Source organism: Pygoscelis adeliae, unplaced genomic scaffold (assembly GCF_000699105.1).
Source record: "Pygoscelis adeliae isolate BGI_AS28 unplaced genomic scaffold, ASM69910v1 Scaffold75, whole genome shotgun sequence".
In the NCBI taxonomy this organism is placed as follows: Eukaryota; Metazoa; Chordata; class Aves; order Sphenisciformes; family Spheniscidae; genus Pygoscelis; species Pygoscelis adeliae.
The window spans coordinates 5,753,060-5,776,276 of NW_008824772.1; the positions used below are offsets into that span (position 1 = coordinate 5,753,060).

The following is a 23,217-nucleotide window of genomic DNA, read 5'->3' on the forward strand; positions in this document are numbered from 1 at the left end:
GGCACTCTGAAGTGACTGCAGCAAAAAGCCTTCAGATCTGTAAGTCAATGGAGAAGCAGAAGCTTTAGGCAATTCTTGGTGAAGCGTATGAACTACTAGCTTCCACCTCCAAGGTGCCTCCCTTTTTTCATTGCAGGGCTCTGCTCCTACACTGCCCTTGGCCTATGAGGTGCTGCATACTGCTCCTTCTTTCCACTCCTGCACAGGAGAATTCTATCACATAAGACACCGAGCCCCCAAAAAGGATGGATGGAAAAGAGAGAAAGGACAGAAAGAGGATTTCAAGGGGGAATGTTCACCCTGGAAGAGTAAAACCTCTATCAACAACACTGCCCCACCTCTTGGCCTGACCAGGATTCCTAAGCAGCATGCCAATACAGAGCTTCTTCATTCAAAACTTGAACCTTTGAAACACAAGTGTCATATTTATTTTTGGTAAGAAATCTGACCTGCAAACTTTGATGGCTGTGCTCATATCCTAGAAGCAAACAGCAGAGAGATCTTGGGGCCAAAAGTCTCACCTAGGTCTGCCACTTGGCCTTTTGGTCCAGCCCCGTCTGCCTCCAGTGGGCTGTGTTGTTTGGCAACCAAGACATTTTCAAGAACCGGCTAATTTTTATGTTAATCCTAAATATTTCAAGCAAAATCAAGCAAGTAACAATTGCACTGCTTCAAGGAACTGCAAACAATTCTCAAAACTACTGCTGCTAACACCAGATTTGTGGCTTTTCATGCCAATGAGCCTATTTTCACACTGCTAGTTCCTCATGCTGCTCTTGTGCCTCGCAGTCTGCATGGTCGTCAGGGAACCGCTGGCAGAGGGTTTTAAACATGACTAAAAACACAATGTGCAGAGACCTGTGGAGCAAGAAAATGTGAAAAGACAGCTTAGAGGAAGCAGAGTTACTTATGCAGCTTCCTCAAAATAACAAATGCTTTACAAAGTTAGAAGAGGAAAAAATTAAATGTCTGTGTTTTGTATATGGGGCTTTAACAGTCAGAGATTAGAAAATAATTTTGCTCATCACAAAAACTAGAGAAAAGACAGCACAGACCAGCTAAACACAGGGGATTACACTGATAGCCTGTGCAGGGCTCCCAGAGGACTGTGCAGGCATTGTTAATTACGTTGTCAAACATGGAGGAACTGGTTACTGTAGATGAATTTAATATAAAGAAGAATTAAAGACATCAAACAGCACAAAAGAATGTTAACACGCTTATGGTTTCATGCCGCCAGTCACCTACAATATATCCAGAACAGAAATTCACCCTTACACAGCTGCACAGCAAAACAATGTCACCTGCACAGGACTTCCCAAGCCACATGCACATTTATAGGTGCACCTAATGCACACTCACCACACTTGCATGTATTTTTAAGTACAGCCAATACTTCAGTCTACACCCTGTAGAGAACACAGCCATTCACTCACCTCTGGCAGTCAAAGCAGGCCAGTGTGCAACACCAGCACTTTTGACATCATCAGATGCAGCATGTTGCTTTTTGAATCATTGAATAAGCCTCATTACAGGGTCTCTCTGTATTTTCATTCCAGGCTCTGTCAACCTGCACCCACTGCAGCAGCACATCCACACTGCAACTGTACAGTATCTTGTCAATTTTTTTGCCACTGTTTCCCTGGGCAATAAAGCCAGACAGACACATATGGAGCTTTCAAGCTTTATGACTTTAAAAATCTTTGCCCCATTTTAACTGCCAGGAATTTTCACCCGTGCTGGTGTTCATGGAACTCCTTTGCTCTTTGGTCAGTACTCTCCCCGAAGGGCTTGGGAGCAAAGGTTGAGGAAGATGTGTGCTGTGCCAAGCCAGACTTGCTCTCAGGACAAGGGAAGCTATTGTGTTACCTTTCTCCCATAAGGAAGTTAAGGGGAGGACTGGCATGCTTCTTTGTGAAACAAGGTGGTAACGGGTGGGTGGGTTGTTTTCCTCCTTTAATACCAGCAATGAGGAAAGTACGAGGGAAGTGCAAACAGACTGAATTGTCAGGGCGCTCAGACAGCAGCTTGCTAACAATAAAGGTGTTTATGGTTGAACTAGCCTATTCCCATCTGAAGTGAGTCAGTCTGACCCAGTGTGGCCAAGCCATGTGCTAAAAACCACGGGGGCACCATAGGCTAACCAAGAAGGGTGATCAGCACCAGCTGGTGCAATACTGGAAAGGGTCTTCATGGGGTAGACCTTTTCCAGATCTCATCACACTGAAGTCAAGGCACAGTACACAGGCATCTTCCCAGGTTGAAGTCCTTTTAGATCTCATTTACATGAGGGGGAAAGCCATGCTAGAGAGATCTGGTCCCAACACCAGGGACAAGGCTTCCCATTTAGCTGGCGTCCCAGCAGAGGCACCTGCCCCTTCCCACCACCCTGCAAAGGCTCATGGTTTCTATTCCCTCATGTTCCTCCTGCCTGTCCCCAAGTGGTTTCCCAGTCCAGATGCCTAAATGCTGGCTGTGGGCTCCCCTCCCTTTCCATATATACCCATATAAAAGCTGTGGCAAATGCACCTTGGGAAGAAAAGGATGTGGATACCTGTGCATGTGCTGGGAGGTTGGGAAGAAAGGAAACCAGCAAAGAACACAGGCAGCTTTTTGCCATCTTCCCTAAATCACCCCAAAGCACAGGACAAGATGAACAAGAGCCTCTCCTTTGAACACAAACCTTTTGATCAAAGGCCTTCAGAGGTGTCCCCCTACCTAGGGGGTAAGGTAAGGACTTCCAGTAGCTATACAGTCTCTGTGCACCTCGGTGTGACCTATTCCAAACATGCAACCCCTTTTCCCTATTTTTCAGAGCTGGCTTTGTTAAGTTGGAGAGTCTGTTGACATTCTGGTTTGTGTTCAGTTTTACGTCTTTGTCTATTCTGCTCTTCATATTTATTATGTGATCCCCCATCTCAGTGCCTTAGTTACTGATTGCAGAGCCTGAATAAAAGGCATTACTAAATAGAAAAGGACACAGCTACTCATGCAGAGATAGGCAGCTGAAATGCTGTGAGGTCTGTCTGAAAGGCATGGTGAGAAGGGCACAGAGATAATGCAGCATGTTTCCCTGCAGTCCTGCCTCCCATACACAGCCTGTTGTCTCTCTTGCTTGAGAGAAACTAAGGGAAATCCAGCTAAATAAGCAGGGGGAAAAACACCCCCAGAACCAAAGGGTGATAGAAAGAAATTATTCTATCTAGTTGTTCGGATCAACAGCCTGCCACACTGGATGAGACAAATTTCCTCAGCTCCTTTTGCCAGCACTTTTCCCGTGTGTTCATGAGCTGCCTCGTCAGACAGCAGGAAGACAGATGGGTTCACTCTCCAACCCCTCCTCTTCCCCTCCTTGTCCTTAGAGGTTCAACTGAAGGCACATATCACAGCCCTGCTCTTGGTAAACTCCCCCAAGGGACAGATGGTCCAGTTACTTTTACTCCTACTTTCCCAGCTAGCGACAGAGCCCTCCTTGGCTGGTCACTGCAGGATTCAGTCCCTGGCTCACCCTTCTCATTTACCTCTTTCCCACTATGCAGATCCCCACGTCCACACTAGGCAGTAAAATATACTCCTGCCTTCCCCACAGTCACAGCTCTGCCAAGCCAGCCCTAAGGACAAGCTGGAACTGAGGTCCCCAAAGCCCTGCTAGGCAGCAGGCCAGTGGCATCCTTCCCCGGACACCCTTCTCCACCTGAAGTCTCTGCACAGCTAAACCTCCCCAGGAGCAAGCTGCAGCCGTGATGGAGAGCAAGCACAATGCTGGCAGCTGCAGGGTGGGGAGGAGGGAAAGGCAGGGTGACTCACTGGCCCCTGGGACACAGCCAGAACCTGACTAATCTAATAATGTTTCATCAGTCCTCCTGGACTGCTAATTGGACGCATTTCATTCAACAGACTCACCGGTGGGAGAGGAGCCACACGGCAGGTACAGATACGTTCTCAGCCCACTCACTTTGCTTTAGTACTCCTGCCAGATGCAGGGACCACACAGCAAAGCCCTTTCTCACTCACCTCTTATTAGCAAAGGAACATGGCTAAACCCTCACATCCCCCTGCAGCCTTTCCACTTGCTCCATCCCTGCTGTGGGGCTGGGGAGGGGGCAGCACACAGGAAAGTCTCATCAACCAGTAGAGAAGTAAAAGTTGGGGGGGTGGGAGGTGTCTCACCTAGAGCCCTAATCTCCCACTGGAGGGCTCCTGCAGCAGACGGGAGCCCTTCGGTGCCTCCAGGCAACAGAACAGGTATTTTGAAGCTGTATCTACAGGGCAGCATTTGAGCAGGGAACTTGCTGCACTACTGGAGGGAAAACCTTTGGTAAGAGATGTAGACCCCCAATTGCAGGAGGGCACAAGAGATGATACCTGCTCTTAGAGCCTTTGTGCCTTACCCATATCCCATTTGGGAAACAGCTCCTGTGATCATACAGGACCCAATAGTTGTTCCTCTCACAGCATCTTTCTACCAGTACGGTTGTGTTGGTTATGGAAATTGTCACTCCTGATCTCGCAGTCTGGCTCAGATTGAAGATGAACAAGGGTAGAGCTGGGCTTCTCCTGAAGGGTAGAGCTGGGCTTCAACAACTGCAAAGTTACACTTGAGAAGTGGCTTACTTCAGTATGAGACATGATGGTGCACAGAGTGGTGCTTTCATAAGCACTTCTGAATGTGCTGAGGACAAACATGTTAGAAAAGCCTCCAGGGTTGTCAGCTCAGTAGCTTTCACCATCTCTAAATGCTGAAGTAATGTCAACACTCCCTGGGGTCAAGCCTTTGTAGGAAGGGTTCCTCTGCCAAAGCAAAGTCAGAATACATCAGCATTGCCCTCCTCAAGTGCAGCAGCTGAACAACACAAGAACCAGTGAAGGCTCAAGGCCCCATCCTGCAGGTCCATACAGGATTAGTCCCCTGGAAATGAGAGCCAAGTTCTGCCCATCACACCAGGGTGGGTCTGAGTTTACAACACAGCAGTCAGCGGGGCTTCTAACAGGGAACAGACTCTACCCTGGGTACTGACTGTATCATCATCCAGCACTGCATGAGAAAAGGAGATCTGCAGGGTCTGGCTCCACAGAAACACCTTCGAGGCAGCGACTTTTCTGAACTTCAGTTAAACAGTGACACACAAAGGTTTTGGTTTAGGTCTTCAACCTTATTTCTTCCACTTAAAACTAAGTTAACAGATGAGTCAGCCCTTCCCTCCAAACTGTTCTCTTCTGTCCCCTGCAGGTTTCCATTCACAGAGTAGGCAGGCTGAGAGTCAGTGACATAATTTTAATTATTCTGGTGTTTGGTTATTATTCATTTGCCTTTGCTAAGTCTGAAGTAGCTCTTCCTACACATGTTGCTGGAAGCACAGCAGCTTGGCAACACCAGGCTGCCATGCCCTGGTTCACCAGAAACTTCACAGGAGAAAGCAGAGCTCTCCTTAGGCAGCCACAGCAAGGAGAAAACTCCTACCTCATCCAGGAGCAGTGCTTCTCACACCCACATCCCACTTCAGGCTTGGGGACACAGTCCCGTACTTTTTCCTCCCATAGGGCTTGACCACAGAAAGCCAAACACCAACATTTTGGCATAGAACACTTGGTAGGGATAAGCACGGTGACGGAAATGTTGAGTGAAGTTAGCACTCATGAAAACTTCTTAAAGCTCTTAATAGAGCTTATATAGACTTATTCCATTAGGGGAGGTTGGTTCTTGGAGGTGCACCTTCTCTACCAGCTAGGTCCCTCCCACTGAGAAATGGAAACAGGTTTTGAAAGGAGCAGACTGTCTATGTCAGGGCTCCTTCTGTCCTCCTTCCTGTCTGCTCATAAATGAATACTTTGGATTTCAACTTGCACAAAGCATTTTTGGGATTTAAAATTCCCCCCCCCCTTTTTTTTTTAAAGGCTAAGCCATTATAGCCTCCTAGACCATAATCCCCAACTTAGTCCAAGTGCTCTGACAACGTAAATTCATCGTGTTATCAATGGGGAAACCACTTCAGAAGGGAAAAAGAGTAAAGTGCCACCTCTCGGAGTGAGAACAAGTTGCCTATCCTTTGCTTTTATTCAAGTCCAGATACTTTTCCCCAGCCAACCACTGCCACTGAAGAAAACACATAAATACTTGCTCCTGGGCTGAGACATGTTGTGCCAAGCTGCGGCCCCCAGCCAATACTGACACAATCTCTAGGTTTAAGAACACAAACACTGGCAGCTCAATGAGAAGGGACCCATTTGCTGGAATTAATATTCAGTCTTTCTTCAGCATGGGAAACATCAATTGTTTGGTGTGAAATAAATTACATGTCTTTCTTGGGAGGATTTTAATGAGGCCTCCCCGCTCTTTTCCTCACACTCTCAGACTCAGGGTAAAAGAAAAAAGCAAAACAACATTCCAGCATCTCTCCATCAACCCTGCATCGTAATGGCCCAATCAGAATAATTAGGATGTCTCCTGTGTGCTCTGGGAGGCTTTACCAAGCAAATCCAGCCTGCTGTTCATTATATTGCCGCAGCATAGCTAATTACTCCTGGTTTTAGAGGGAAGGGGAGCAGACCAGCTTTGTATGCAGTTGGGAAAAGGGCTATGCTGAGTACAGTCAGGTTTTGGCTTTACCTTTGGTCCTACTAGAAGATCTGGCACGCTGAAGGCTACAGGATGGAAGAGGCTGCTCTGGGTGGTTAGTTCTTAAAAAAACAGCATAAGGACCTACGTGCCCCAGAGACCTCTTTATTTATCTTCAAACTCCTTTGGAGCAGAAGGACAGCCAGGCACCTTCCCTGCAGCTCCAGTGCCAATGTGAGAGCAAAGAAACATGCATGCAGAAAACTGAGAAACCCCCCCCTGCAGAGACGCCAGGCAACCCTTTGGGGCAGGAAAGCATCACACACTGCCACGGCACACAAATGAGAGCCATTCCTAAGGCTGCTGGAAGCTGGATGGGCACTTCTCTATCTCCATTGCCTTTCTATGCTAGATCCCATGGTGCAGCCACGATCCCCCAGGTGTGCATCCACATTCAGGCTGGCAGACCCCACGGAGCTGCTCTGCCACCAGGTTATGGGGTCCAAACAGGGATCCCATCACTCAGAGAGGTGCTCTAGGAGCATCTGTAGCCCACGTTCCAACCGCTGGCTAACGCGTGAGACTCTCACAGCCCACATCTCCACACCAGTGGCCCAATTTATCACCTTCCCTGTCCACGTGGCATCATGTCCAAGCTCAGACTTGCTAGGAATGCAACAACAGCTCCACTGTTGATATCCTGCTATTTTCTCATCTCCAGATTTGGCTAAAGCACATAGCTGAAGTGTTGGTGTGTGGATGTGAGATGAAGGAGGACACCACTGCGGTCTCAATCAAGGCTGCACTGAGCTGGCCACATAGCTGCACACTGAGACTTGGCCCAGTTTACATCAGTGTCTGCTTATTTCTTTACAACAATTTCCAGACAGGCCTGGCAGGTAGACTCAGTCCCTTGTTTCGTGGCTGTCTGCCCTTTTCCTTCTTGCTGCCTTAGTTTCCTCAAGCCTAGAGAAGTTTCTTTAGCAGTAATAATTCCCAACTCACATGTTCATGAAACTTCACAGGTTATCATCTGTGCTTGGAGAGGAAAGACTTGAAAGACTGACAGGAGAAGATTATAAACCAAGCTGTAAACATGGAAGCTGTGATGGACACCGCTGAGAGACTGCTGGGGGCAGACACGGGGCAGCTGTGGACCAGACTCCAAGTGCTCTGTTGTGTTTCCATTTCACATCTTCCTTCTGCACACACATGGTCTAACTCATTCCTAGAACAAGAGTTAACCCAGGAACCTGCCTTGAACAGCCAAACATGACACGTGACTGAACTGACACACTAAAGGGGTATGAGTACCACCCAGCCTCGCTGCCCTCTGTGACCAGCCCCCAGCACCCGTTCAGACAGGTATTTAATCCCTTCCAAAATGGGACAGCACCCTACACATTGCACACATGCATCCAAGGAGTTAACACTCATTGGGCAATTGAAGGGTCCGTGACCACACAAGGAAACGGGCCAGTTGCACAGGCAGCCTCAGACCCCCTTACTGCACGACCACAGAAGGAAATCCAGTCTGCTCTCACTCACACTACTGCCTCCACTGAAATTAATGTCATGGGATTAGAAAAAGGCCAAGCAAAACAAGGTCTGAGTCATGCCAGAAGCTTCTTCTGTGGCTGCCCAAGAGTGGAGTTTGACATCTTGAGGCTCTGATTTCACCACCAAAACGAGCTGCCAAGAAGAAAAGCTGATACGTTGCTGTCCTCTAGTTCATTGAGTCTAATAATCTCAAATGCTTTACAAGTATTAATGACCCAAACCTCAGATGATGGCTGGAGACAGGAGAATAATGATGACCATTTTATCCTTGGAAAGTGTAGGCTGTCATCTCAGATAAAATCTACAGTACTGCTGAGAAAAGCAACTGCTTATCTTGACTCTGTCCTTTAGTACAGGAAAGGAAACCAGAAAAGTGTAGTGGATTACTCAAAAAAAGACAGTTACCAGAAACACTTGAGTCTGCAGCATTACAAGTGACAGCTAAAAGCTGCAGTGCTGATGAGCCCGCGAGCGTCAGGGATCGGGCAGATCAGCAGAGCCTTGATGTATTAGAGACAGGACATAACCTCCATTTCTTTAATCTCCCCAAATCACTTCATTGTACTAATTCTTTAAAATGTGCTTATTCCAATAGCCGCAAAGATATCAGATATATCCTGTGGGCTGGGAGAGATGACCCAGCAGTGAGAGTATTGCTTCAGACATGTATGAGATTAGCTAAGTGACATGCAGCCGACTTACAGAATTACTAGCAGAAAACAATCTTCTGTAACCAGTAACAAGGCTGTGATACATTAAATCTGTCAAGACTGTTTTTCAGGAGTATTTAATCTCTTCTTTAAAAGAGGAACCATCAATACTAATGAACTGCAATTGTGACAGCTCAGTGCAGAAGTCCAAATTTTAAATTCTGTATCTGACTGTTCACGTGTTAAACTGACTCAAGTAATGCTGCAGGAGCATCGGGTCTTCGTAGGAATTATTCAACGCTTTTGCTACTGTATTAGATATTACAAGTGTGATGGAAGGCCTCAAAGACAACACAGGCAGTTAACAAAGTTACTATCTAAGCAGCAGTTCATATTTTGGAACATATTTTCCATAAAAACCCTTCAGGAACTAATTTATCTGCATTTATCACATTCCGCAGAACGCAGCCATCTCGGGATAGAAAGCAGCAGAGCACAGTCCAGCCACTGCAAGCTCTGGAGAAATGGGATTTGTCAATAGAAACCCTTCATTGCAGCTCCCATGGAAAGAGCTATGGGTTTGGTCATATCGGGATACCTCACCAACATTCAGAGTCACAAGCAGAAAATCCACATCACATTTCTCCCCTTGCAGGCAGCTGTTGGGTGACATCTGTCAACTCATTTGCAAAGGAAGCTTGAAGATGTGTCTCATTTTGGAAGGAGCAACAAGCCTAGATCACAGCTTGAGAAAAGCTGCTCTATCTCACCCCACTATCAACTAGAATGGGATAACCCCTGAGGATATCAATCAACTTTTATGCAAATTCCCCAGTTCCTTTACTCTGCTCCTTCCTCGCCTTGATGATGAGCTAGAAGAGGGCAATACTATCCAAACTGAGTTTGACTTGTAAAGCACTGCACAGAGGGAGGAATCTGGGGATGGCGCTGGTGGTGGTGAGGGGACAAGAGCTGGCTCCTGCAGAACAGGGCACCAGGAAACAAAACTCAGCTTAATGTTCGTCTTTCAATCAAACAAGCCTGACTCCTGAAAGGGCAAAGCTAATACATCTCAGGGTAAAGGAAGCTTTGAGAACTATGGACTGTAAAGGCCAACAGGAAGACTACAGAAATTTCTAAATAAATATTTCTTTTAACCAAATGAAAGGATGCAGCAACAGAAAAAAGGGAAAAGGCCAAAACAGGTTTGGTCCTTGCAAAATCCAAATAGGGACTTTTGTGACTTGATGCTTTTATTAACTCTCAAAAGAAAAATTGCTGTCTGGAAGTGGGAGCCACTCAGTGACCTATGAGACATCTGCCTGTACTCGGACAGTGTCATACATAATGAGGACACAGCTGGCAGTGGCAGCTCTGCAAGTGGTTCACATCACATCTGACATTTTTGTGCCAATGGCTGTATTTCAGGATGCATTAGTGTGAACAGCAAACACCTCAAAGAAAAAAACATTAGCCTTACTTGAGCTGTAGCTGGTTGGGAGAAGAGAGAGTGGGAATGAGTATTGATTAGCAGATGCTATACTACTTTTGAAGCTTGAAAAGTTGTCTTAGGTGGCAATTCTGCAACACCCTCCGGCCCATGTTATGAGCATTAATAAACTCCATGCCCATAACTTGCAGAGGGGGCAGAAATGAGCTTATCCCCGTTTCTGCAGTTAGAGAAACTGGTGCTTATGGTGGTGGTGATATATTCCAGCAAGACACATCAGATCCTGACCGTTGCCCTGTGATTTGCTCGCTCTGGGGTATTTACATCTTTGCACAGACTGTGAGATGAAGCAGCAACCTCTCCAGCAGTCTGTCTAGCAGTGTTTGTCCGCACAGGAAAACCACAGATGCACACACACGCTGGCTTAAAATGAGATGAGCTGATGGCACTTTGGAGGCTTTGCTCTGCATGATAACACAAGGTAAAAACATCTCAATAGTTTGGCATAAATTTCTTTCCTCCTTTTCACTCCTGACCTGACTTTTTCCCCTTGGGCTTCTACTTAGAGGTTTCCTTTTAGGTTCCCAGGAAAGGTTTTCACCTTTCACTTTTCCAAGGTCAGGACACCACGATGACAAGTGTGTCAACTGGACTAAGTTGGTCAGTTTTCATCAAATAACTAGAAGTGAGACATCGTAATCAAAGATCCACGATCAAGGGTGATGATACAGGCACTGGGAAGGGACAGAGATGCAGGGAAGCTCTAAGGACTTGGCAAAGAGACCAGTCAGCACCGTTTGTGCTGCTTTGGGAAAGGAAATAGTCAAGAGAAACCAGCAGCCCCCCTGAGGAGCTTGTTTTAAGCTTCAGAAGGAGCAGTGGGCACCGGAGACTCAGTGAGCCAGACAATTTCAGCACTGAGGGAAGAGTAGCCAAAGGGAAGCAATCTTCTTGCTGTTTTATGAAATAAAGAATTTGTGGGTTTGGTTCTTTTTAAATAGACCACCTCCAGCAGTTAGTTCCTGCTACTTTCTCCTAGGAAGGAAAATAAAGAAAAAAAAAATCAAAGTTGATTCCGAGTCTTTCAAGCAGGCTTTGAAAATAGAATTATTGAGCTAATTAAAACCAGTGTTGAGTTTTACCAAAATCTATTGCAGTCTTATTTGCCTTGTTAGTAGTTCGGTCAAGATAGTTGATTTTGGCTGTTTATAAGACTGCTGCTTATAATACTCCTTTTTAGCTGGCATAGGGGTTTCAAGATCTCCATTCACTGCCTGTTCAGGCTCCCCTCTCTGAGCATGCCCTGGCCATGCTGTTGCTGAAACGCCCTGTACAGCAAACTAAGTAAAACCACCATAGCGCAAAGCAGCATTCAGTGTCAGCAAGGGGATGTTGGCAACATAACCAGCTTCCAACCTACAAGGAAAGGTCCTTCCTGAGCCTGTGAGAGCTTCTAGTCTGCATGTTTCCATCTTAATTTCCTCCCTGATAGACAAAAATATTTTTACTGGTCAGAATGAAACTCATGCCCAGAGCATCTCTGCTGAGATATCCCAGAAGTTGGGTGATTGAACTGAGCGAAGACTTCATTTTCAATCCTGGACTTAGGAAAGGTCCCTGCCCTCATATCTACCTGAAATGTGGGGGGTCCCCCCCTACATCTACCTGAAAGCAACTGTCAGGCTTTGTTGGGCTGAGCCTGAGGCCATCCCAGCAGCCTGCTGAGCAGACCTGTGTCTGCAAAAGGGGCAGCATCATCCCTCAAGCCTCCAGCACAGGCACAGGTTTGTTTCCATAACCATCTTCCAGGGTCAAACAGGGACACTTTTTCATCAAACCTTCCCTTTCTTCTGGGGATTTATTATTGATGTTACTATGGTTCCCATCTTCAGCTCAGGCCTTAGAAATAAGGAGCATTGCTGTGTGCAAATTAAGGGAATTTTCCAATCGCAAACTCATAGCGCAAAGGGACACTGGCTCTTTTCGTACCTTGTTTTTATTTATTCCATCTGTGCGGAGGGACAAGTTCTCATCTGTGCTACACAGCCCTCAAGTCAGCAGCACTCAAAGCACAGCTAGTCATTAGACCTTTTTTAATTTAAAAGCTGAATGAATTTCAGCTGATTGAATGACTTGCACAGTTTTAAAACTAATCGTACAATAGGGAAAAGTCAACCCCCACATTTTGTTTTCTGTGAAGTCAGAAACAGACTTCAATCTGTACTGTCGTACAGTAACAGATCCAGAATCGAGTGAATGGATACCTTTTGAATGGATTTCCCTGCAGCTGTGCTCATGCCTTTATTTACTTCCTGCAAAATTCTGGGTGAATTTACTTTACTTGGATAAGCTGAAGCCCGAGCTTATTCTTTTAGGTGTGTGCACAAGAACTATCCCTGCTGTTCATGCACGGTTGAGTCAAAATAACAGAATGATTAAACATCATGTTTTATTATGAGCACAACTGTGCACACATGGGCCTGTCGCATACTGGCATACAGTATTTAACAAACCAGAAAAGCATGCTAAACTGCTGTAAATGCAGTGATTATTCAGATAGTCACAGATAGGGTGTCCACACAGGGGAGGCAGATCTGAATAGCTACAGCACAATTATAACCCTGCCATTATGCTGGATAATTTCCTAGCAGACACGCCAGACTCCCCCAGCACACAACACAGCCTTTGAGCCAAAGATCCATAAGCCAATTTACATGGAAAATTAGGAGGTGTCAGAAGAGGCAGAGCTAGACAGGTCTCAAGGATATTTATTCCTGCTCCCTTAGCCTTGAGCTTTCAACATATCATTAACTTACTATCAGTGATGTTAGACTTTCATCAATGCCGTGAAGAGAGGGAATACTTCACTTAGGCTGTGCTTGTGCTGGGTGAAGATAAACCAGCTAAAGAACCAGCCTGCATGTGCAGGTTAAAGCACCTCAAGCCCAGCCACACCAAGACCCTCACTCCAAAAGCGGACAGACCACAGCTCGCTCCCAGCTCTGCCTTGCCTGCAGGGCTCACCCCAACCCACAGCATCTCTCTGCACCACAGACCCCAACTGCGTGCAATGGAGAAAAGATGACAAATGACTAAGCTACTTCCACAAAGAGCTGTTTAAGTCAAAGGTTACCCAGCACCATCCTCTTCCTATTTTCACCTCCTCTCAAGCACTCTGACCAAGGCTGTAGGCACCCAGGGTCGTGATGACTTTGCTCTGGAGCACACCTCCCTCCCTCCGAGCACTGCAAGTTGTTAATATGAGAGTTTGATACAGAGGGGTGTAGAGGACACTCAGCACCCTGCCAATCTAGTCTACCATCTATGAATTTATGATACATCTGCAAGCAATTTGCTCTGCGCCAACGAAGCAGCAGCCAATTAATTTGCAGCTGGGTGCAGTTACATCAATAACAAAGTGGATAAGGCATGCAAACTAGTAGTGCCAGCTACAAGCAAATTAACTGTCCACTTAGGTAGAGCAGCATGCAGTAATGAGCCGATAGCCATATCAGTGAGTCATTAGACAAGAGACTAGAGCTCCTGTCAGATGTTGTTACCAAGTTTTAGCTCTCCCCAGAAGCTAGGGTTTTGCACAAAGGCAGGGCAGAAAAGGCCATTTCCATCAGGTTTCACAAATACAGCTGTGAGATGCTGAGGTTTGGCCACACCACTTCTCACAGGGTCTCCAGCCTGCAGCTGAGGTGCTCCCCAGTCTGGCTCTGCATCCCCTGCCAATGATGTCCTGCATACATCCATACAGCAAGTGAGGGCTTGTCTTCACTGACTCTGGGAGGCAGCTCACCAAGGGCTGTGCAGATAGGGCTCAGCAGTATAAGCTCACCTCACAGCGCTAAGTGCCTCCTGCCCTGACCATCAGCACACAGCAGCCTCTGCACATTTGTTGGTTTGAATTCAGACACCTGGACTTGTTGTTTTTCCCTCCTCCTCTTTTCCCCAAGCAGCAAAGGCTGGAAGCCCAGAGGATCATTATGTTTTATTGTGTGTCTGACACAGCAACTCCCATCCTAGATCTCCAGTTCTGGCCTTTTGGGCATGATTGCAATATAAATACCTGACTTGTTACCACCCCAGTTAATGCCTGCAGTGCTGCAGCGCCCAAGAATTCAGGAACATCAGACTTGACACCATTTATAGCCCAATAACACAGGCAGCATCTTTCCCCCTCCAAAGCTCTCCCCAGGCTACTCTCTTCCACAGTGCAGCAAACCAGCCTTTCAGGGGCTGCAAGGAGAGACGGCAGCAGGTTCTCAGCTCCCCGAATACCTTGAGGGTGCCTGTGAGATGTGCTTGTGAGGTCTCTCCCACCCACTTGCCACCCTACAACCACAAGTCATTTTGGGTTCTTATCCTTAACTATTGGTGCTTGGCGTGACAGGACCATAACCCTCCAGCATTTTGACTCTGCCATAACAGGGTCAGCATCAGTGGAGTACGTGCCAGGTGTGACAAATCTCTCCCCAGGATCACATATTATTTCCTCCACCTCGAGAGAGAAGCTGCCTCTGAAGGAAAGGGCAGCAGCAGTTAAAAATCAAACCAGACAGCTAAACCAGGACTATGAACCACATCATCACACATGTTGTTGCTGTAGGCAGTGCTGCTCCTAGTGCCTTCACACTGAATTCACACCCTACCTTGTTAATAAGGCCTTTTGAGACAGGCCATGAGATTATGCTAAACTAAATGAAAAACCAAGACTAAGACTACCACATTGGAGGTACTCTTCTTCTTCCCAGGAGCCTGAATGCATTTTAACCAAAATCTAAGAGGACTGGTGAGGGGAAAGTGCTGCATCTTCCCATTAGCATTTCCCTACTTACTTCTCCTCAAAAGAAACACCAAGCAACAGCTCCAGAAACTCATTTCTCTTATGAGTTAAAGTGGTGGAGGAGAAGCAACCAGGCAGCACTGTTTTAGACCAACAGAGGAAGGAGACAGCCTTGGCAGCCCTTTCAGTCTTCCAGCTGAAATAAAGACCCTGCCCAGCAACAGCTGCAGCTCCTCATCCAATTTTAACCCACACCTCATGCAATTTTAACCCTGCAAGAAGGCAGCCAAGCTCTGGCCTCTCCACAGACACCCCAAACCCTGGGCTCCAGCCTGCCAAACCAGCTGCCCCTGCAGCAAGGCACTTTATCCTCCCAAATCTTTACTTCTACCTGCAGCTTTTTCAAGAGATTTAAATTCATTTAAAGCCACAATTAAGGCTCAACCTTTCATGTTCTTTAGTCTTAAAGAGCTGCAAAACCAGAAAATCCTTCACATCTGAGCAGCGCCAGGTCATCCTACATTAAAGATGGGGCAACAGAATTGCATTTGTGCAGTGGTTAACAGCTCAGGATTAATTAGCACACACTGAACCCAACCCAGGCCAGTCCCTAGTTTGCTGAGCAGCCACACAAGAAGGAAGCTGGACATCTTTCAGCAGCAAGCACCTGCCGAGACCTTTGTGGAAGGACACCCTTGACCTCATGTGGTTCAAAGTTTAGAGCTCAGCTAAGTCCTTTCCCCTTGCTCCAACTGGGGGGGCAACACTTCCCTCCAGCCAAAGGACCTATGACTCAGCTATGAATCACCAACCAGCCTCTTCATCTCATCCACCACCACCGCACCAAACATTGCATATGTACAATTAGAGAGATCTATTGTCATGCTAAGCAGCCTGCTGGGCCCCTGCTGGCCCCAACAACTCCTCCATTCACCATCTGAGTTGCAGGGGCAGAAGTATTTTTAGTGCAGCTACTGTTTTTAAACAAGAAATGGAAATGGGGCTTTTCTAGTGGATTTACTGGCAGTGGTTGTAGAGCGCGGGGCTGCCTCTAACCAGATTCAAGGAGCATGAGTGCTGAGATGCAAAGCCCAAACAGATGAATCACGCAGAGCAGCGAGGCTTGGGGGAGCTTTAGCCTCTGAGTTGTCAGAGCAATGCACGACTTCAGAGATGCCCTTTGCAGCTGAGGTCAGCCCAGGTCTGTGTGCATCCTCCAGAAAGGATCCCACTCCCAGCTATGAGCTGAGCGACAGCTGCTCACAATGGCTCAGTCTACTCATTCAGCTCATGCTGGAGACTCATGTTTTGCCTATGGAGAATTAAAGTGGCAAAAAGTAAAAACCAAGAGGTTTCAGGCAAGGAAAAAGTCAGCAGTGCTTTTCCCAACAGCTGTGCAGGCAGACAGTGGCTCAATACACTGCAGACTCCCCTTTGGGAAAATCACAGCTGTCTCTGTGGGATGGTGAGTCTCCAGCATGAGCGTGCCATCGGGCAGTGATGGAGGACAGGTTTCTGGAGGTTTTCGCTCTCCAGCACTGTGGTAGACAAATTTTTCCCAAACTGGTAGGCAAAATTATCCAGTTTTCCAAGCACACTGGGGGATGAAGGCAATGGCAGTGAAGGATTGCCAGCACTGGGTAACAGCCTCCTTTATCCTATAAGGTAAGCTACTTCTCCTGTAGGATATAACAGCACTACTTCACTCAGATGGGATGGGGGTGAAAGGGCTCATCCAAAACAAATCCAAAGCAAAGACTACTAAGCTCACTTTGCAAGAATTAATTCACTATCTTGCCCTCCAGAAAGTGATACTGACTAAATCCTGTCAGTCACTCAATGAACAATTTCTGCTTTGTAGGTTGTTCAAGAGGAGTTTTGTAAGCAGATTACATTTGAGATGGAGTATGTTTTAGTTCTTTTTGCTAAGTGCAAGATATCATTTGATTTCCAGGACAAAAATATTTTTATCTCAAAAGACAGATAAGCAGTTTCCAGAGTTCATTATGCTCACAAGCTTTTCTGACAGTAAATGTAGTTGATGACTGTTCAAACTGGAAAAGAAGTCCCTTGTATGAGACAGGGACAAGGATCTGCTCAGCTTTTAATAGAGACACTTCAGAAGGCAGCAACCACTTCTAGAGCACCTCAAACACTTGAGCAGCTCAACATCTCTGCAAGTTGGGAAACTTGCATTTTAAGGATCACTTAATGGGCTGCAGTAGCTAAATAGCTTTTTCACATCCATCCTGGGAGGACTTACTCCATTCCAGGGGCGGGGGGGGACGTGGAATCAGCCTCCACTCACCCACAGACAACAAAGCAAGTTCCCCAAACCTTCTTCCACCACCCATGCCAGCAGCCTGGCTCAGGCTCTGCAGAAGGTCCCTTGCCCCCAGGTAGCCACGTCCCCACCACAGACCAGGAGCCTGGGCTCACACTCACCCTGCACCAGGTCGCTGTACCTCACCCGGCTCAGGGCAACCCTGTTCACCAGAGACACACGCTCTGCCCCAGCCCAGCTGTGGTAGGAAGCTGGACAGGGTAAGCTCCAGTGCCTTTTTTGTCTGGAATTAAAACTGCTCATCCAGCAAAGTTACAGGCAGAGCTTATGATTTCCCAGCATAAGACAAGCTTAAGAGAAGGGATCAGCTGGAATGAGGCAGGAGACTGGGAAAGATGCCACTGCCATCTTCTCCTCCCAGAGGTCCAAGAGGCCAAGGGTCCCACACTTTCCCACGCCTGTGGGAGGGGAGCAGGCTCCTAGGTTTGGACCCTGTCCCCTCCAGAGCTGCCAGGGCTCTCTGTACACACACAGCCAGGAAAAGGGTCAATGTCCTGGCAGGTGAATTTGCAATCGCACTGACCCAGAGCCAAGCACCTTCGCGGAGCACAGGCTAAAAGAAATGCTGCAGGAGTGGCCATGCTGCACAGCAGAAGCCACACAGTAGCTTTGCAGTAAAAAAAAAAAAAAAATCTGCAAATCTCTGCTTTCATTGCGTTTACTGGAGGCCAGAGCAGCACAGAGGTACATCATTAAAACTGATCCATCTGCCCTGGAAAATTCATCTGATCCCCTTTGTGGGGGGAGGCACAGGGAGAGCGTGCAATACAAAAGGAAGAGGGATGGATTCCCTCCTATTGTCCCTGCTCAGCACCAAGGCTTCGACTCCATTATAGGAGACCTCCTTTTCATCTACACACAGGCAAATCTCAAAGAGAACAAACAATTTAAAAGGACCGGCTTTTATTTCCAAAAAGGAGAATTCCTATTTGTTCTGGGGATTGTAATTTTCTCTACATGCTGCAGAGGATATGAACAAATGAGCTGGGAATGAAAGGGATTAATGAATGAATGAGTGGGACCTGGGCTTGCAGCTGCAAGAGGAAGGGGGGAAGCCAGCCACAATGCGAGGGACTGCCAGAGCGAGATAACCCATATGGCTAGTGTTTAGCATTACAGACGCCACAGGTTCCCAGGGACCCCTGTTCAAATGGACATGAATTAACAAGCATCTCTGAAGGGATTCACTTAAGGGGGAATCAAACAAAGAGAAAGGTAAGAAGGGTTTAAAGTTTAGACGAACTACATACTGCATAGAAAGGGCTGGTTTTGCAGAAATGCTGAAGTTCTGACTGCTGACACCATTCCGTTTCCAGCAGCTTTTTTCCTCCTTGAGAGATGGACCCACATGATGCTAGTTTCCTCCCAAAGTCTTAAAAGCTGCAGAAAACCAAAAAGGCATTCGGTATTTACTGAGGTATTTATACCAAGCGTTGCTCATTTAAGACCTATTGACTCTCCTGGCTGGATCAGGGAGATGTAGCCCTGTGAAAGCTGCAAAACAAGCAAAACTTAAATCTTCTTTTTCCCTTATTCTCAAGATATTTTAAGTCAAGTCCAACATCAGGGGATTAGAGGCAAAATTTGGGATGCGGATTAGTTTTCAGCCTGGTGAGTGAGCTGGTCTGATTCACATGGCAGCCAGTTCCTGGTACTGATGGCTTCCGATAAGCTGCATCGCCGCACCCTTTGCTCTCGATGCCCCAAGATCAATCTTTGCTTTGGCTCCCCAGTGCTTGGGAATGATGGGACACATGAAAGTCACATTAAAGCCATCACAGTTTGTTTGGGTGGGAGAAGCAAGTGACACTGCCCCCTAACTCTAAAGAGTTAGCAGTTTCCCATGTCATGCTGTTATAATGCATGGCTTAATTTAAAAGCAAGCTTAATTTGCAGATTAATTATTAGAGTCCCTGACTGGATAAGCTTGCAATAGATCACCTGGGTGTGAAATTGCACAGCAATTACCTGGTTGTACATTGAGCATGTACATGTTGGTAAAGAGGTGTCACCTAATGGAGACTGATGTTGGGGAACTGCAGGATACAGCCAGCCGAAGAAAGTCACAGTGCAAAGCAGGTCAGGGGAGGAGGTGGCAAACAAGAACACAGAGAAAAATGCTTAACACCATTCAAATCAGTCTTCAGGAGCAACTTGCAGGATTTTCAGGGACCCGCAAATTATGATGGAAGCTGCTGGAATTCCTTACAGGCAGCACTGGGACAGCAGATTTGAGAGATGAGCCACTGGTCAGGACAGCCCCAGCCTCACTAGTTTAGGGAGAAGCAACATGAACAGATCTCAAGGGGATTAACTTCAGCCGACAGTGAAGTTGCAACAGATGACTGCTTTCTGGGTGCCACAAGCCTGGATTTCACGAGCATCAGATTTCACCATGATCAGCCCAGTCCCACAAAGCTATTCCCTTACAGCATTCTTTGGATGTAGCGGATCTCATGGAGCCACTGATCCTGGGCCCGGCGCAGAATACACACCCCTGGGACCTTGGAGCACACAAGCAAGAGATTCCCCAGCCAAGTCCCACCCCTGGCCAGGGGATAGTAGGTTTTCTTATGAAAGGTAACACGCAGTGCACCTTTCACCCTCACCAGGGAAGGTCTGAACCAGCCGATTTCCACCATAGTGGCTGCCCCAGGTGGCACCTTTCCGATGGCAAAACCAGAGCAGTGACAGGCAAGTGTCTGTCCTCAGTGTGACACACAGCCCATGCAGAAACTTGTCCTTGCCTGCTTTTGGCTGGCTGCAGCCTCACTGCTCAGTGGTGCCAGGCACTGGCTCTGGTTCCAATTTGGGACTCTGTTTTCAAGGAACCAGATTTTCAGCTTCATTTTTAAAGAGTCTCAGCCCAGGGCCAAGACTAGAAATGGCTTTAGAATAGAGAATAGAATCATAGAATCATAGAATCATTAAAGGTTGGAAGAGACCTCCAAGATCATCGAGTCCAACCGTCAACCCAACAACACCATACCCACTAAACCATGTCCCTAAGCGCCTCATCTACCCGTCTTTTAAATACTTCCAGGGATGGTGACTCAACCACTTCCCTGGGCAGCCTGTTCCAATGTTTAACTACTCTTTCAGTAAAGAAATTTTTCCTTACATCCAATCTAAACCTCCCCTGGCGCAACTTGAGGCCATTTCCTCTCGTCCTTTCGCCAGTTACTTGGGAGAAGAGACCAACACCCACCTTGCTACAACCTCCTTTCAGGTAGTTGTAGAGAGCAATGAGGTCTCCCCTCAGCCTCCTTTTCTCCAGGCTAAACAACCCCAGCTCCCTCAGCCGCTCCTCATAAGGCTTGTTCTCCAGACCCCTCACCAGCCTCGTTGCCCTTCTCTGGACACGTTCCAACATCTCAACATCCTTCTTGTAGTGAGGGGCCCAAAACTGAACACAGTATTCGAGGTGCGGCCGCACCAGTGCTGAGTACAGGGGCACTATCACTTCCCTGCTCCTGCTGGCCAACAGAATATAACACACTTGAGTCTGCTAAGCCAGGATGAACTGCAAACAAGGCAAGTTTAGAAGTAATTTTTCACCATAGCAGGGCTCAAGCCTTAGAGAGCAGTTTGTCACCCTCAGGACCACCTGCAGGATACCCAGGTGACTCCTCCACCTCCACAGCACCAGCACCCTCACCCCACGATGTGCTGTCTTGGCAGCCCAAGCACTTGCTGCCAGCACAGCACCAGCACTGCTGGGTCAGGCAGTCCGAGACACAGAAAAAACCTCTCACCTCCCTGGAGGTGATCCCAAAATGGGCAAGTGGCATTGCAGAGGAAAGGTGGCACAGTCCTGCAGAGCTGGAGGAAGCCGGGAGATAGCAGAGCACCTCAGTCCATCAACGCTAACAACACTTGTAGCGTCCTAGGTGAGATTCAATTTGCCAGAGGAGCTGGGATTTATTACCATGATCAAAGCACTAGGAACAAATGCAAACACTGTCAGATGGAAGCTGTGAAGACTACAAGATTACAAACACTTATCCAGGGCTCGAGTTAAGAGAAGCAACCAAACCAGGCTGCAACCTACATCCAGGGCCAGGACCTTGATTAGAGCCAGCAGGAGACGTGGATCCTTCTCTAATTCACAGCCGCCTCCTTCACCACAGGCTGCCCACAGGGTTGCTCAGCAACACAAGGGCTGATACTGCCAATTTATCCGGAGCAAGCCCTCAGGCTCCCAAGAGAAGACGCTCTTACTTGACACTGTGTGCAAGTTGCATTTGCACTCAGCCATGGTGAGCTACCTGGGAAAACCAGGAGCTCCTGGCACCCCCATCACTCATAGGGCTGTGACCCTGCCTACATTGGATGCACCAAGGAAAAAGCAGCACATTTGCATGGCACAGCTGCCTGCGGCCCCCCATTAACACATCCTGTCCCAGCAAACAGGATCCTGGCACCAGCTCCAGTTGTCCAAACTGAAAGTTGCAATAGGGTTAGACCCATCCAACACTGACGCTCTGTCATTTCACGGTAAGCTCCTGACATGAGGCAGACCTTGCAGGCAAGCAGAGGAAGCACAGACCTGGACCTGTCTCTGCCAGCAGGTTCACAGACACAGAAACACAGCAGGATCCTTCTCCAGGATGAAAACAGGTCACCACTGAAATTCTGCAACTGTTGCAGCCCACAACTGCAGGATCTCCCTCGTGCTCCTTCCCTTTAACTCCCAAATGCAGCTTTTTGGCAGCAGCAGGCTCCCTGATGCACAGGACACTCCAGAAACAGGGTTTTCTGCGTACGTGGCCCCTCCACTGGAGCATCAGTATTTGTGCAAAGCCCCATGGCAGTACCTGACAGTATCCAGAGACCTCAACTTCTCCTTAACCCAAAGGGCCCTTGCCCAGCAAACCAGCAAGAGCCCCACCTGCAACCCCTATCTACTTTCCAACACACACACAAAAAAAAAACAACAAAAAGGAAATATAGAAAGCCCAAGTTAATATTTATGACTCCTGATTATCTGCATTATCAGGAAATTAGCAATGCTGTCAGGGGGAGCTGAGATAAACTATTCCTCCAGCCCCCGGAAAGCCCCACAAGCCATGCCTGGAAGGACCAAAGGCAGCAGGAAAAATTTTCATTCGTCACCAGGAAAGAAAAGTTTCATGAGGAATGAAAAAATGACAAAAGCTGCTTTGCTGTTGCAAAAGCTCCCGGGGAAATGGGGCCAATTACAAAACCTGCCTGGGATTTAGCAGACAGCTGCTGGGAAACATGTCAATTTGAATGGAGAAAGAGAGATTAGGTTGGAGAATTATTAGCAACACAAGAGAGGAGCTTTCCATAGAATCATAGAATAGTTTGGGTTGGAAGGGACCTTTAAAGGTCATCTAGTCCAGCCCCCCTGCCATGGGCAGGGACATCTTCAACTAGATCAGGTTGCTCAGAGCCCCGTCCAACCTGACCTTGAGTGTTTCCAGGGATGGGGCATCCACCACCTCTCTGGGCAACCTGTGCCAGTGCTTCACCACCCTCAGCATAAAAAATGTTTTCCTTATATCTAGTCTAAATCTACCCCCCCTTTAGTTTAAAGCCATTCCCCCTTGTCCTGTCACAACAGGCCCTGCTAAAAAGTTTGCCGCCATCTTTTTCATAAACCCCTTTAAGTACTGATAGGCTGCAATAAGGTCTCCCCGAAGCCTTCTCTTCTCTAGGCTGAACAACCCCAACTCTCTCAGCCTTTCTTCATAGGAGGGGTGTTCCATCCCCCTGATCATTTTTGTGGCCCTCCTCTGGACCCACTCCCACAGGTCCGTGTCTTTCTTATTCTGAGGGCTCCAGTGCTGGACATAGTACTCCAGGTGGGGTCTCACCAGAGCAGAGTAGAGGGGCAGAATC

General features: G+C 47.5%; 1 protein-coding gene across 1 annotated transcript in view; it reads left to right on the top strand.

The window, feature by feature from the left end:
• Window positions 1–2,652: 2,652 nt before the first annotated feature.
• The window catches only part of TSEN54 (TSEN54 tRNA splicing endonuclease subunit), a 42,702-nt gene continuing 22,137 nt past the window's right edge, over window positions 2,653–23,217 (top strand). Inside the window, exon 1 of the mRNA XM_009323826.1 lies at window positions 2,653–2,730. Coding sequence (XP_009322101.1) covers window positions 2,653–2,730 — 78 coding nt within the window. The remainder of the gene's footprint in view (window positions 2,731–23,217) is intronic.